The sequence below is a fragment of the Aquarana catesbeiana genome, linkage group LG09, assembly GCF_042186555.1.
Source record: "Aquarana catesbeiana isolate 2022-GZ linkage group LG09, ASM4218655v1, whole genome shotgun sequence".
In the NCBI taxonomy this organism is placed as follows: domain Eukaryota; kingdom Metazoa; phylum Chordata; class Amphibia; order Anura; family Ranidae; genus Aquarana; species Aquarana catesbeiana.
The window spans coordinates 208,173,905-208,190,452 of record NC_133332.1 but is presented as its reverse complement, the minus strand read 5'-3'; the positions used below and the strand labels follow the sequence as shown (position 1 = coordinate 208,190,452).

Sequence of the window (16,548 nt, the reverse complement as noted above, 5' to 3'; positions counted from 1 at the left end):
TATTTTTACCAGTAAACTCAGCTTGTGTAGTGAAATACACTATTTAAAAATCTGTCTGACTGTTTAGATGTTGAATTTTAAAAGCAGGGGCAAGCCTGCTGATCTCACAGGTTGGCTAATCTGACAGAACACCGCTGCTTTGAAAAATCAACATCAAAACAGTCTTACAGATTTCGAAATACTGAATTTCTTTATATAAGCTGAGTTTACTGTTAAAAATAAGTATGAAATGCCAGACTCCGGTGGGTGTAACAAGATGTCCGCTTGCCACCTTCTCACCTAATCCTTACTAGGGAGGAGTGTGGGGTGTAGCAAGATGGCGGTGACAGAACGTCACTTCCGTTACAAATTCTGACGGGTCGCCTAATGTGACGAAACACCGGTACACTGACAGGCCACTCATTTCATTGGGCTGCCCACAACATAAACCGTTATCTTTGAAAGCAAAAGAAAATCCCACATTTTGAGTTGTCCCCAGAAAAGTAATAGAGGGGGATCTTCCAATGGGGACACTAGTTCTGGTGACCTGGGGGTCTCCAAGGAATTCCCTCAGTTTGCAGGGATTTGCTCTCACTTCCTGTTTGGCTATGGGACAGGAAGTGAAGGGAAATCTCCTTAATGGGACACAGATAGCAAGAAGAAAAAAATCTGAAGGGGATTATAACCCTCCTTTACTCTATCTAAAGCAGTGGCGGAACTACCGCCATAGCGACACACGCGGCCGCTATGGGGCCCGCAGCTGCTAGGGGCCCCGGACCCGGTGAGGACAGGGGACAGCGGGCGGCTTTGCGGGCCCCGTGGGTGACAGCGGACGGCTTTGCGGGCCCCGCGGGTGAAAGCGGGCGGCTTTGCGGGCCCCACGGGTGACAGCAGGCGGCTTTGCGGCGCCGGTGACAGCGGGCGGCTCCGAGGGCTGTCAGGCGGTGAGTCAGCTGGGCGGCTTGGCTCGTGTGTGAGCGGGCTGGCCAATCAGGGAGCTGGCAGCCGGGGGTGCATAGAGGTGACATCATCTCTCACCGCCCGGCGCCCTCCCTGCATCCTTGCAGTGCAGTTCCCCCCTCACTGTGCAGGCAGCCTCAGGAAGCAGAGAGATGACCTTATCTCTCTGCTGCCTGACTGATAATCTGCTGCCTGACACAGCAGGAAAGTGACACAGCAAGTGACAATCCGTAATGTATGGCAGGTGAAGTGGCAAGTGACAATCCGGGACGTGGCAGCAAGTGACGATCCGTAATGTGTGGCAAGAGACAATCCGTAATGTGTGGCAGGTGACGTGGCAAGTGACTATCCATAATGTGTGGCAGGTGACCTGGCATGTGACAATCTGTAATGTATGGCAGGTGATGTGGCAAGTGACAATCTGTAACGTGCCAGGCGACGTGGCAAGTGACAATCCGTAATGTGTGGCAAGTGACAATCCGGGACGTGGCAAGTGACAATCCGTAATGTGTGGCAGGTGACGTGGCAAGTGACAATCCATAACATGTGGCAGGCGACGTGGCAAGTGACAATCCGTAATGTGTGGCAAGTGACAATCCGGAAAGTGGCAAGTGACAATCCGTAATGTGTGGCAGGTGACGTGGCAAGTGACAATCTAATGTGTGGCAAGTGACAATCTGGGACGTGGCAAGTGGCAATCAGTAATGTGTGGCAAGTGACAATCCGGGACGTGGCAAGTGGACAATCGGCAACATGCGGCAGGTGACATTCTGCAACGTGTGACAAGTGACAATCTGCATCTGGTGGCAGGCGACGTGGCAAGTGGACAATCCGCAACGTGTGGCGGGTGATGTGGCAAGTGACATTCCGTGACAAGTTGCATCTGGTGGCAGGCGACGGTGGCAAGTGACACGCTCAGGGCTCCCACTGATTCTGCATTATGGTGAGTTGAAATATTTCATTTTATATAACAGAACAGAAATTGGTTAGAAGGCTGGAGGTCAGCAATGTGTGTCCTTTAGGGGCTGCATACAGTATACTGCATACTTTGTTGTTCAAAATTAATATAAGCTGTTGCCTGGGTACTGTGCCACGTGGGTGTGGTAATCTGTTGTTCAGTGGCATTAGTTCTTTTTTTTTGTGGAGGGGGCGGTTTGCAGGGGGGGGGGCGGTTTGCAGGGGGAGGGGCGATTTGCAGGGGGGGGAGCGGTTTTCAGGGGGGGCGGTTTGCAGGGGGGGGCCCATACAACATTTTGCTATGGGGCCCTGTGATTTCTAGTTACGCCCCTGATCTAAAGTGAAAAAAAATAGTTTTGCCTATAGTTCTACTTTATTATGACTAAGGAGGGCAAAGTGTGAATGGGCCCCATACCGCAATCTCTGCTTTCACTGGGCGTTTCTGCATGTGCGTTTACTTGTGTGTTGAAGTGCGTTTTTACATTTATTTTATTTGTTTCTTTTTTTTTAACTAAGTTGCATTTACACACGTAAATGCATTCTTGTACGTGTTGGTTGTGTGTTCTGATGTGGAAAAATGTGGCATGCTGTACTTTTTTTTAACCACTTCAATGCTGGGCACTTTTACCCCTTTCCTGCCCAGGCCGATTTTTAGCACTGTCGCACTTTGAATGACAATTGCGCGGTCATGCCACACTGTACCCATATGACATTTGTAATCATTTTTTTACACAAATAGAGCTTTCTTTTGGTGGTATTTAATTACACTGTTTTTTTTTATTCTTTGCAAAATAAACTAAAAAAGGCAGATAATTAAAAAAAAAAAACAAAAAAAAACAAGTTTTTCTTTGTTTCTGCTATAAAATTTTGCAAATCATTATGTTTATTATTATTATAATACAGGATTTATATAGCGCCAACAGTTTATGCAGCGCTTTATAATGTAGAGGAGGGGCAGCACTATTACAGTACAGTTCAATACCGAAGGGGCAGGAGGACCCTACTCATAGAGCTTACATTCTAAAGGGAGGGGGTGGTGGTACAAAAGGTAATAGATGCAGGGAATGATTTGATGGGGGGTGGCTCAGGGACAGTTGTTAGGTGGGTGTGGGATAGGCTTCCCCAAATAAGTGAGTTTTTAGGGATCTCCTAAAGGTGGACAGGTTAGAGGCTGATTGGATATACCGGGCAGGGAGTTCCAGAAGATCGGAGAGGCTCTGGAGAAGTCCTGAAGGCGAGCATGAGAGGAGGTAACAAGGGAGCTAGAGAGCAGGAGGTCCTGGGAGTAGCGGAGGGGACGATTTGGGAGATATCTGCAGATGAGGTTTCAAAGAAATAATCTTTCTTCATTAATTTAGGCCAAACTGTATTCTTCTACATTTCTTTCGTGAAAAGATATACTGTATATATATATATATATTTTTTAGTCTGTGTGAAAGTTATAGAGTGCACAAACTATGGTATATATCTGAAAATTGATCAATCCTGATGTACTAATAGCCCATCTCATTTCTTGAGGCCCGAAAATGCCAGAACAGTACAAATATCCCCCAAATGACCCCTTTTTGGAAAGTAGACAATCCAAGGTATTTAGTAAAAGGCATGGTGAGTTTTTTGAAGTTAGAATTTTTTAGAAAATTAAGAAATTTAAAAAAATGTTGTTTTGAAATATTTTTATATACTGTCACCGATGCAGTACAGTACAGCATCATCATATGACTTGTGTGGCAATAAACAGGGACACTGACTGGTGACAGTATGTAAAAAAAAAAAATGTTAATAATGTTTTCAATTTGTAAAAATATTTAAATAAACAAAACAAAATATAATATAGAAAAAAAAATTAAAAAAAAATATTTTTTTTATTTTTCATTATATTTTTTTCTTTCTTCTTCTTTTTTTTTTTTTTTACATACAGTGACCAGAGCAATACAGTGTTACCACAGTACTACTCAACACTGTACTACTCTGGAGATGTAGATTTTATTTTATTTTTTTTACACACTATGATTGCTTTTAACTGTGAATTTTACAGTTATAGGCAACATTTTTTTCTGAATGAAAACTACTCATTCAGTGTTTACTATTGTGATTAGCCACAGCTAATCACAGGGGACAGATGGGCTGTGATTGGTCCTGTCTGTACCATGTGACAACTGAGAATAATCACAGAGCTCATCACAATAGTACACAATGAAAGGCATGATGCCTATCTATGGGCTCTTTACATGGTGAGCATTGCCTACTGCCCTCTGAAAAACAATCCACAGTGGATCACTTTTCAGTGGGCTGTATAGCAACAGCTGCCAGGTGCTCAGGAGACAATCCTGCCATCTCCTAAATGTCTGCCCCAAGGGGATCTTATCCCCAAGGGGATCTTATATTAAAATACCACACCACAATCATGAGCCAAGCTTTTGGCTTGCGGTGCGTGCCAATTGACCTAAACAGGGGACTTGTATGCTAGAACTTAGGTGGGTGGCCAGGTGGCAGCAATATGGCCACCAAGCCTCCTGTTTTTAACTACTTGCTACTAGATTCACTGTGACGTTGCCAGCTTGCTTCAAGGTTTGGGGCGCACCCTGATGAACTGTGCTGTGGTTGGACACAGTGTGATTAGGTTAGCAGTTGCCAGCCAATGATTTATGGCCGATTGGCTGTGTCCAATCACAGCACAGAGTCCTGTGTTTACAAACACACAGGACTCTGTACACAGAGCAGCGATCTGGCTGTTTCTTCTCCCTGCAAACCCCAAGGTGGGTTATCAGAAATAATCTCTTCTGGTGTTACATACACTCACAGTGTATGTAACTCCTGTTAAATCTAAAGATGAAGCAGAGGATGTAATGTGTATGGCCATGCTAATATACAATATATCTATAACCAGCTGGGAAGGCTTTCCTTTTTTAATTTTCTTAGTGACCATTCTAACCAGAGACACCTATTCCAGTGACAACTGAAAAAGAGGGGCGTTACGTCCAATTGTAGACGTTTCCTCTCACTTCCTGTGGTATCTTCAAGACAGGAGCTAAATGGAAGCTTTACAAAGAGAACATCAAAAAAATAAATGTGATAAGGGTTTTATCCCTTCCCTACTCTACACTAAAAACAACAATTTATTTATTGTTTAAAACTTCCTCGCAGAGCAGATTGTCCTTGGGATGCAGGGGGGGGTGATTCCTGGTATAGTGTCTACAGGGCACGAAGTAAAGGAAAATATCCCCAAATAGGACACAGACAGCAACAAAAAACCCGTATTTTTTAAATTCTTGGCCATGTATGATAATGCAGCAACATTGGAAAGTTTGTGACATCCTAGATGACACCTGTGTTTGTACAGAAAGGCCTAAGGCAGTGTATTGGAAGCCCACAAAAAAAAGTTGTGGTTCACCCTTATATCCAACTTTATTTACAATGAATCCACTGCAACTTTATACAATTATTTCCACATTCCAACAGCCCTCTGCGTGTTACGTCCATGGGAGGAAATTGACATGTAAGGCTGTCCCAATCACCCAGTACCCTAAGAAATAGCCCAGCAGAATCCGTGTCCGTGTTCGCAGCGAGTCCCAGGCCCTGAGCAGGCGCATAGCTGGATTGGAAGCCTCCTTATTTCTCTGCAGGCCCCATATCCAAGGCTCGTTCTCCTCAATTATATGAGAGCAAAACCAGAAAAGCACTGGACAGGAAGAGAAGAGCAGTCGGGTGACAACCTGCATGGGAGAAAAAAAAATGACTGACATAAATGGTTCCTGGAAATTCCCATTAATTGGCATCATACACATTTCAGCTAATAAAATAACATTAAATCATGTATATGGGGATCATTCCAGTGTACTCCATTTTAAACGTTTAGAAGTCCTGCCTGAGAGCAGTCGCTAAAAGATTCCAGTAAATACCTTTCTATAGTATCATTTTCTAGGTGTACAAAGCACAGTCCTTCCTGACCCTTGTGCTGCAGACTGAACACAGTAAACTGTCTTCAGTAATGATGGGTAGTCAGATCATGTGAGCACTGCAAAGGATCGTTTTTTGGGGGTTTTTTTTATTCATGGCAAGAAAAAACTTTTTTTTGGTTAAATAATGTGATTTTGTAACACTAACATGTGCCCCCTTGGTTGTGAAGTGTGACTATAAGACCACCTTTCCTATCTCAAGCATTACAGTAAGCACATGAACATGCCACCAAGGCACAAAAAAAATGGACATACCATAATGTAGTGTACAGGGTTCCTATATGTGTGTTGTGATGTGTTGAAACACACATGCATTCAAGTGTGCTGGCAAATTGCAATAGGGTGTTGCCTTATAAGTTTATGTGAAATATCCATTAATCGCTGTAAAATATTGTAATTAGAAATATATTTCAGTTAGAGGGAAATATATTTAAAATACTGAGTGTTGTGTTGGTGTTATTGTAATTAGTTCAACTTCAAAGGTTGGCCTTTTGTTCTTCCTGAGAACATCTTCCCTGGGTAGTAAACAATAGCCTTCTTTGACTCATCCAATCAGGCTGTGCCCAATATACATTTACTAGGTACAGTGACCAATTAGGGAGAATTATATTAGCCACACTACAGAAAGGAGGGGGGGGATATAATGCTTTGTGACCAAGCTTACTCACTCTTTGGTGTGGGAACAGACAGCAGTCACCATGGGCTGACCTGAAGTTAACAGGTAATCTAACATACTTGTATTTTATACTGTACTGTAAATATGGGTGTTGTGGGTAATTTGTAAATACCATGTAAGCCAGGAGACCTACACTGTACATTGTGTTGTAAATACTGTTGGGTGTGTACTTTGTATAGATTATGTAACCCTATTAATAAATGTGTATTGCGGAACGAACTACCTCTTTGTTGTAAGATCTCTCAGATCTAGATATGTATATGTCCATACTACTACAATGATTGAGGTGTATGCACAAAATACAGAACTAGTCAACAAAATGGCGACCGGCGAAGGGACAGAAAAATTTGGTGGTCTCTTTCAGCAATATCTCAAGGGGTTGCAATATCTACAAAAGGCACTTTGAAAGGGTTTTTCATTTGAATGCTAAAAAAATGAACATTGGGTGCTCTATGTGCTCGATATAGAAATGGGCTATAAGAAATAGCTGTGTTCTACAGTGGGTAATTAATAGGGAGCCTACGAGGAACACATAACTTTTGTTAAAAGCTAAATATAATATAGAATTGGTACATGAAGAGTCCAGATGCATTAGAAGGAGATGAAAAGAGCTGTTGCCCAATGTTTCTATGCATGAAGATTCAGTCTATTTAAAAAAAAAAAAGAGAGCTGTTTCCTGTATGTATGCATATCAACAGGAATTGAGAGCACAGCACAAAAGATGGATAGGGAGGACAGACAGTCTTTAGAAAATGTGCTACTTGTAGCTAACAATATTGGCAAACTGTTGCCAGGAGTGCACATAACATTTCATGCAGATAATGTCTTGCAACGATGTAAATTGCTGGGAGTTGGCAACTCCAGAGATCAGGTTAAAGTTTTACTATTAACCGTTAACTTAGACACATGGTCTTCCCTACCAGACCATGTTAAAGAAGGAAGAGCAGATTACAATGAAACTGTAGATGAATTGCTAAAAATAATATGTCCCTTTGACCTAGGCTTAAAAGCAGCGTATAGAACAAAACAGGAAAATAATGAGAACCCACTTCTTTATGCAAAGAGGCTATGGTCAGCTTACTATGTAGGCAAACGGAGAAACGTACACAGAGAGGACCCAGAGTACAAAACCCTCCTAATAGCTAATGCCCATCCAAAATTTAAAATTAAATGTGGATTTTTTATAAATCCCCTTAAAGATTCATATCAATGCATCATGGACTGTATGCACAAATTTTTTCATGTAGCCAGAAGGTCTAATTCTGTGAAATCAAAGATTTATCACCAGAGTGCAAACAACAAAACCTGTTTAGCAAGTCACACTACAGGAGAATTTGCCACCTTTTCAAACAGAAAGAGGCACCATTACAATTACAATGCCTCCAAAGATAAGATCTATAGGCATAGCCCCCCAGGTACTAGTCAAAGGCAAATAGCCTCATGCTCCCCTTTGAACGTAAATTCCATGGAAAGTGATCTCAGATTACAGCACAGGAAATCAGTTCTGAAAGAGGTTATGTTAATTAGCACAATTACTTCTCTTGAAAATGAGATTGAACTACTGAAGTCACATATTCATAATTGGGAAAATACCAATAAAATAATGGAAACATCACAACATGTTCTTAAGGTAAAATATGAAGCATGCCATGCAGAGGTGGTACAGTGTAGGAAAGAACTGAAAGAAATAAAACAATCTTTTGATCAAATTGTTAAGGTCCCACAGAAAACCATCTGTTCCATTCAAACAGAAAATACTGGAGGGGGGGCCAACCTATCTATGCTATCTGCTAGGACTTCACCTTACTGGGAACAAACCTTAAATATAAGCAATTTAGAAAAAGCAAAAGAAATACCAGATCTAATGTGTCATTCAGATGTCTATGATCTGAGTCATTTGTTTTCACCAGATCCAAGGGTGAATGTCAGTGAACATATACCAATGTAAATATGTAAATGTAACAATGTGGCAGTGTTTGTTTTCTTTGTGTGAAAGAAAGGGAAAAGGGTAATAACTTTTGTCTAAGTTATATTTTCCAGGTGCAGGGAGCTCATGAAAAAGTATTTACATATTAATCAGGTGTATCAATATAGATGTATTTATACATAAATACATACACCTAAGGTAATGTATATTAGGCTAGGTATTCAAACATGGTTATTAGTAATACAGGTGTTTATCTTCCCCAAAGGATCAGAAGACTGCCATAAATATTCAAAGGTATAGGGTACAAGTAGTGTTTAGTACAGAAGCCTACTCTTGCTTCATTTTATATATTTTTTATTTATGTATTTGTTTTTGGTTGGTGTTCTTGGTTTTTGTTTGTTTTTTTTGTTTCCTTTCTCCTGTTTGCGTAAACACATAACAATTCATTTGCGATTTATCAAAGCTCTATCCAGGATGTATGGGTTCAATCTAAATGAATGTGTGTGTCTGAGTGATGGAATGCATGGGTATGAACTGTCCATGTGTAAAGAAAGATTTTTTTTTTTTTTTGTAGGGGCGTACATTGTTTTTATGGCCATCAATAAGTGTGATCACACTAATGCGCATGCTTTGTACTGTTTACGATTATTTTATTAATTTTTCCCATTTGTAATGAGCTCAATACTGGTACCAGTTTAAAATAATACTTTTTTTTTACAAGTTTATATGTATTCGCGAATAAATAACCTGTGCACAGATAAGAGATCTCCATCCCTATAGCTCTGAGAAACTGTAGGGATTTTGTTTTGATAATTTTTCCTTTCCTGTGGCTTAGAGTGAAGTTTCATTCACTCTGATACATGGAAAATACATAACAATGCATTGCTTTGCACCTTTGTGACATCTTATGGATTCAGTAGGTCTGGTGTTTTGTTTTTCCTTCCAAATTGACGCATGTGCTGTTAATATGTGTAAAGGTTTTATGTCTACAGGCTGTCTTCTTAAACTTTAAGTACTTACAAACACACCAGGTTTCCTATAACTTTTTGTTTGTCAGAGTACAGATATGTGGGTGTGTCTGTACATTTTTGACTGTACTTACTGTGGATGGACGCATTATCTCAGCTGGAAGTCTGTTCCAATCATCCACTACTAGTTTAGTCCATTATGAACCTCTCAGAGAGGTACAGTGAGGTGTTATTAATTTTTGAGTTTTGTATTTTAGGAGACATACACAGACAATGACAAATGATTGGACCCAGACTGGACAAAGTACTTTGAAACACAGAGGACCTTGAAACATAATTTTTATTTTTTTTTTGTTTTAAGGAGAAGCCTTGAATCCAATTAATTGCAGTCAGGCCCAACTAAATTCTAAAAAGAAAAACATTTAAACTTTTTTTTTAAAACAGAGATCCTGCTCTCTGTAATACAAGTTCTTGTGGCCTGATTGAATTGCAAATAGATTTGCAATCTAATTAATATGTTAATCACCACCGACAGAGGGTGTTGCCTTTTGAATAGCTACAATGTTTGAAGGCAGTTTCAATGTTTTTGGTTTTTTTTTTGACAGAATACAGATTAATTTTTTTTTAATTTGTTACATTTTTTTTTTCTCTTATTTTTATTCTTCTTTTTCTTAACGGTAATTTTTTTTCTTTACAAAAGAAAGAAAAAAACAAAGGGGGGAAGAACGATTTCTAATTTTTTTTTTTGAAATTTTTTTTAACGTTTACTATTTTTCTTTCTTTCCTATAGTACCTTTATTTATTTATTTATTTATTTTTTGTATGGTGATTCTTGAGTTTGGTGTCACTAGGGTGAAATAAATAAATAAAAAAAAAAAAAGAGGGGAGTAGGGGGGAACATTATATGGAGAACATTTAAAATGGTTAGAAATGTTGATATAGAATATTAAAGCTTCCCTATAGCATTTTGGGGATAGACCAAGTTCCAACAGTTTTTCTTCTCTCTTTCGACATTGGATAATTGTTTTATATAAATGTATGTCATGGTAGTTATTACCAACTATGACAGTAACACCTGGTTACACCTGGTCATGTGACTATTTTCGTTGTATATGTGACATACAATCCTCTCTACAGTTCTAATATTGGGCAGGCATCATATGTGGTCATTGATCAATTTTTTTTGTTTGTTGGTCAGTTTTCTTTTTCGTGCCATAACTAAGTTCAAAGAGCATTGCGTGAATATCATATAGATATACTGGGACTGGTGAGACTCATAGTGATTGGCAAATAGCAGGGAGTATAGTACAATTGTACTTAAGTGTAATTTAGTTTAATTGTTCCTGAAGCCACTAGTGACTGATGACATCACACTCATCCGTATTCCGAATTATGTTTGTCTGCGTAGGCGACACTGCCTAATCTGCACAGAGAACTCTTAAAGTGATGACCTCTTCTGTAGCCTGCTAAAGGCAGGACGGAGCTATATGCCCAAAGGTTTGGCACCAGCCAAGGTTGAACGGAACACAGTTCCAGTAAAAAGGAGTTAGTGGTGAGTTGCGATGGCAACAAAACTCCCCAGAACACGTGAAGGGTCATACACGCACACACAACGTGGTATTCCACAGAAGGTGGGGCAGAGGTACTTGCAGGCATATGACAATGGAGGAAGAAAGATGGGGGGATGAAAATCAGACACCTGGCTGAAGGGCGTAACCATTCAAATTGTTACACATGTCACTGGGAAAGGGGTCTCATTAGTATGTCGCAGTATATCTATGACAATTCTAATCAAAAGGTCCTTACGGCTTAGACTTACCAGACAAGCATTCAGTTGAATGCATATGTTTTAAATGTACTTGTGTTTTTATTTCTCTACCTTTGTCCACATTAATAAAGTATAATCTTAGAAAGCCAGGAAAAGCTGGTCCCCAGGCTATTATTGTATGCTGTATCCACTTGGAATCACCAGTGAAGGCCGTCCCAGAAGCAAGGGCAACATGACCAGATTCGCCTTATGGACTTTCGTACTGTTATTATCGGACTATTGTTATTTTTGGACTGTTGAGAACAAGGATCCTCATGTTTTTTTTTTTTGTTTTTGTTTTTTTTCCTTATTGTTTTGTTTTGGTGCCGTTTCTCATGATTTCTATTTTGGACTTATGACATCCAGAACAAGTGATGACTACCAATACTGGGATCCAGAAGTGTGAACTGTAGAGATGGAGAGTTTAAAAAGTTTTTTTTTTCTTCTCAAAGAGTTTTATTTCATTTCAGAGGGTAAAGCCAAAAGTGACAAATATTAAAGGAGATTGCACATAAACCATTATTCTAGGTGTGGCCGAGTCTCATATTCTCAACTGGCCACAAGGGGCCATCTGTTGCCTTATAAGTTTATGTGAAATATCCATTAATCGCTGTAAAATATTGTAATTAGAAATATATTTCAGTTAGAGGGAAATATATTTAAAATACTGAGTGTTGTGTTGGTGTTATTGTAATTAGTTCAACTTCAAAGGTTGGCCTTTTGTTCTTCCTGAGAACATCTTCCCTGGGTAGTAAACAATAGCCTTCTTTGACTCATCCAATCAGGCTGTGCCCAATATACATTTACTAGGTACAGTGACCAATTAGGGAGAATTATATTAGCCACACTACAGAAAGGAGGGGGGGGATATAATGCTTTGTGACCAAGCTTACTCACTCTTTGGTGTGGGAACAGACAGCAGTCACCATGGGCTGACCTGAAGTTAACAGGTAATCTAACATACTTGTATTTTATACTGTACTGTAAATATGGGTGTTGTGGGTAATTTGTAAATACCATGTAAGCCAGGAGACCTACACTGTACATTGTGTTGTAAATACTGTTGGGTGTGTACTTTGTATAGATTATGTAACCCTATTAATAAATGTGTATTGCGGAACGAACTACCTCTTTGTTGTAAGATCTCTCAGATCTAGATATGTATATGTCCATACTACTACAATGATTGAGGTGTATGCACAAAATACAGAACTAGTCAACAAGGGTGTCATTCAAAAAAATGGCGCCATATTACACCGCAACATGGACTGTGCATGGTGGTAAATCATGGTAAGATGTACGTTACTGCAAAGCTTAGGTGTGTTTACAGCCATAATGACAGATCCACTTTAAAGTAAACTTGTCATAGAAGAAACAGCACTGCTAAATTTCCTAAAATTGTTATCTGCCTGGCTGTCTCAGACTCCAACAGGTTCAGATTCACAGATCTGTGCATGCAGTATGTATAGTGAGAGCACCCGATCTGCATACTGGTTCCACAAAAGTGACTTGAAAAGTGTTGATGCTAGCATGACAGCCAGGCATCAGACATTTTCAGAAGAGATCATCAGTGGTAGCTTCATGTTTGTCTGATGACAGGTTTTCTTTAGCCAGCAGGAACCTGTGCATTATGCTTCACTTTCATGGCCGCTCCACTGGGTGCACATACTCCTGCCCTTCACTCTCCATCTGCTCTCTTTGACCACATGCAGTAGAAAGATTCATTCTTTGTATGTTTCCACATGGAACTTACACAAAGCTGCAGAATCTCTTCTAGCCCCCGTGACAGCATTGGGCGTCTGAGTTGCCAATCAGCAAGCTCTAGTGCTGTCACATGAGAGGGAGGGGAATGAATCACATACACTTTCATGCCTGGGAGTACCAGGTAATGTTCTGGGTGCCAATGAATAGCAGGGAAAAGGTAAGTATGTGCTGTTGGTGGGGACGCCATTAAAGGAAACATGGACACAACACAGGCCTATTTTAACTGTTTAAATACATTGTCTACTGTACAACCACTATTCTCCTTCCCACTGCACCCCAGCATCACAGCTTGTTCTTAGTCTATACCTGCACATGCATGCACAGAGCTCCGAATGCTGCCAAGAAGGAGAGCTGAGCCACATAGACAAACACCCGAGGTCCGTAGAATCCATAACTGTCCTTTTTCCGCACATCCCATAACCCCAGAGTGCTGCAGAGTTCCATGTTAGAGGAAATATATTTGAATGTTGCACAGATTCCAAGAAATATGACTGGGGCGGCCAAGAAGAAGTTGGGCAACTGCCGTAGCTGGAAGTAGCGGAAGAGTCCAACACCCCAGTATTCACTTTGAATATGGGAATACACCAGTGGAAAATGGTATGAGCACCAGGCAGGAATTGGCTCTCCACGCACTCGGTATCCCTTGTCTTTTGCTAGTTGTATGAGTTCTTCAGGTAGGTGACCTTCTCCATAGGACGGGAAGCAAAATCTATAATAAGAGTAACCTTGGAAAACAGCAAAGGGTAGAATCATTAACAAAATTCCACACAGTCTTTTCATCAATGGCCTACAACAACCGCTCTGCTGTAAAAATACTTTCATTCCAGAGTGTATCAGGAAGCCAGCATTCACCAGTCCATTGGAACGGGCCGCTGTGGCTAGCGAGAGAAGCACACTGCCAGCTAGCAATCGATTCTTTTGCAAATGCCACAAACCACTAAACGTGGCCAGGGCAAACAGGCTCTCTGAATAGGCAACAGTCATGAAGATTGATATAGGACTCATACAAAATAAAAGTGCAGCCAGGAAGGCCGTACGTCGAGACTGAAGAGTCACACATCCCAGAAGGTACAAAGAAACCGCAGCCAGGGTTGAGCAAGCACAGTTTAGGAGAGCAGAGGAAAGCAGCAACCGACTCCTCAGGGTTAGAACCCCTGCCAGGGGCAGAAGAGGCCCTTGTGCCAGCCCTGTGATAACCATTGGGAGCAGTGGGAAGAAAGCCATGTTGTGTTCATATACATAGCCATGTTCCGCTATGAACAGAAAGTGTTCTGCATCCCAGCGTCCCAAACCTCTCAGAAGGAGCTCTGCTATGTGGTCACCAAGAGAACTTGGAGGTGGTCGTGGTGGAGAAAAGGCGTCAGCGGTGTGGTCTGGTATCAGGAGATTGAACAAAACCTAGAAGAATAACAAAAACACCATTGGAATTTAAAAAAACTTTTTTTTTGTTTTAGATAGATTGTAAAAGGGCTAGAACATCTGTCAGCATTTTATTGCTCCATCAGGGAGGTTTCCTCTTACTTCCTGTCCAGGTAACACGAAGAGAGGAGAAATCTCCTTTAAAAAAATAACATGCCTTTATTAAATATAATCTCCTTACCTGCATTATCAATGTGAGCCCACGACACGACAAAGAGAAGCGTATGATCTCATGCACAAACGGGTCACGGCTCCCCCTCATTTCCGGATGGCTACTACAAAGTGTATATCTGGTGGGACAGAGAAAATATAACTTGAATGATGGAGAAATACAGATCAAGCCAATGCATTCGGAGTCATCAAGACAAAAGAGTTATGTCTGTGTACTTAAAGCTGAAAACTTTATTTTAATGTAGACGGACTGGGGCAGCATTAGAACCCCAGTCAGGTCTTTATTTCTGTTGGAGGGATCCATCTTCTTGACAGGAAGTGAGAGGAAACTCCCCAACAGGATGCTTTGGCTGGAGTTCCGCTTTATTACATTATATACACCAACCGCCACATGAGGATGCTGCCTCCAAACAGCAGGGAATCCTGGAGCAGATCCAATGTCAGTTTTTTACGTCTGTGCCCACTCAATTTTTGTCTGCATTTACACAGCAGACACAGACGGACCCGTGATGGCTCTATGACCCGCTGGATGTAAATGGACTTGTGTCTATTTAAATCAGGCTATCCGATCCATTATGTTTGGGTACAAAAAACGGAAAAGGAAACAGTCCTTTTCAGTTTCTTTTTCTAGATCTGGAAGTAAACAGACACAGGTCCATTTAGAATTGACTGTCCTTAGCGCTGCATGGAGCTTCCCATTAGATCCACCTGAAAAATGGACATGTGGACCTGATTGGAATGCCGTGTGAAAGGGCCCTAAAGAGAGAGGTGGGCTTGCAGTGGATGACAAGCTGGGAGTTGTAGTTCTACAGACCCGGCAGTGAATCTAGTTGGGACGTGGAGTAAGGCTCCATTCACACTAGCGCGTTTTTTGATGCATTTTGCAGAAATGCACGGGAATTTTTTAACATGGGTTCCTATGGAACATGTTCACATCAATGCTTTTTTGTTTCTCTGCATTTTTGGAAAGGGTCAGGGACTTTTTTTCATGCAAAATGCAGCGTTTTGCATGTAATAGAATTCAATGGACAAGCATCAAAAACGCAAGTGCACCGTTTTTGCAGCGTTTTTGGTGCGTTTTTGATGCGTTTTTGCCTTTTTTTTTTTTTTTTTAATTTTTTTTAAGACTGTAAAAAAAAAACTGTAAAAAAAAAAAAAAAAAAAAAAAAACGCAAAACGCAAATCGCGGCAAAAACGCCGCAAAAACGCTGCTCAAAAACGTGGCAAGCATGAAAAAAAAACCTCCAAAAACGCTCAAAAGCAACATGCATAGGTGTGAATCGAGCCTTATACAGGGCTGGGACTGTGATGCTAACTTGGAATACTGGGAGTTGTAGTTCCATATAGACAACAGGAATGTGATTTTTTTTTATTCATACAAAGACAGCAGGGACAATGGAAAATCATGCTGGGGCAGAAAAAAAAGATATGTCAGTGTGCAATGCTGGGATGTGCTGTTCTACACAGACAATGGTGACCTCAGACACAGAAGCTGTGTCAGGATTCAGGAATTAAAGGGATGGTCAGCCATGATGCCTGAACACGTGCTATTTGCTGAAATCAGCCAGACATGTACGTACCCGGCCAGGAGCTGCAGCAATAATACACCATCCACACAAGGAAATACATTAAAGTAGTTGAACCTGATCCTTCCTGTTTACATTCGATAGACAGCTGTAATCCTGCCTCCATGGTGTTGTCACGAGGTCACATGACCAGACCAGTCTGTGTGTAACCCTTCCATCTCCAGGTAGAAGCCTGCAGGCATTTGCACAGCGATGGTATACTTATCCTGCATTGAGAAAGCAGACATTTTTAAAGTAAGTATATCTTCCTATTTGTGCCCTTACCACCCGCTTAGTGCCCCTTGTCACCAAAACAGAAAGTGATGGGAAACCAAACATTTCACAGTTGCCATCAGAACAGGAGTTTGTGGAAAGTCTTATTTTAAGCTGGATTCACAC

At 40.9% G+C, this 16,548-nt stretch overlaps 1 protein-coding gene across 1 annotated transcript; it reads right to left on the bottom strand.

Moving 5' to 3' along the window:
• Positions 1-5,282: 5,282 nt before the first annotated feature.
• On the bottom strand, positions 5,283-16,316 carry PIGV (phosphatidylinositol glycan anchor biosynthesis class V). Its single transcript, XM_073599607.1, has 4 exons — positions 16,165-16,316; positions 14,595-14,703; positions 13,301-14,392; positions 5,283-5,609 (listed from the first exon to the last, which is right to left on the bottom strand). Exons 2-4 carry the CDS (start codon positions 14,673-14,675, stop codon positions 5,367-5,369), a joined length of 1,416 nt encoding a protein of 471 aa, XP_073455708.1. The 5' UTR covers positions 14,676-14,703; positions 16,165-16,316; the 3' UTR covers positions 5,283-5,366.
• Between the last annotated feature and the right edge of the window lie 232 nt (positions 16,317-16,548).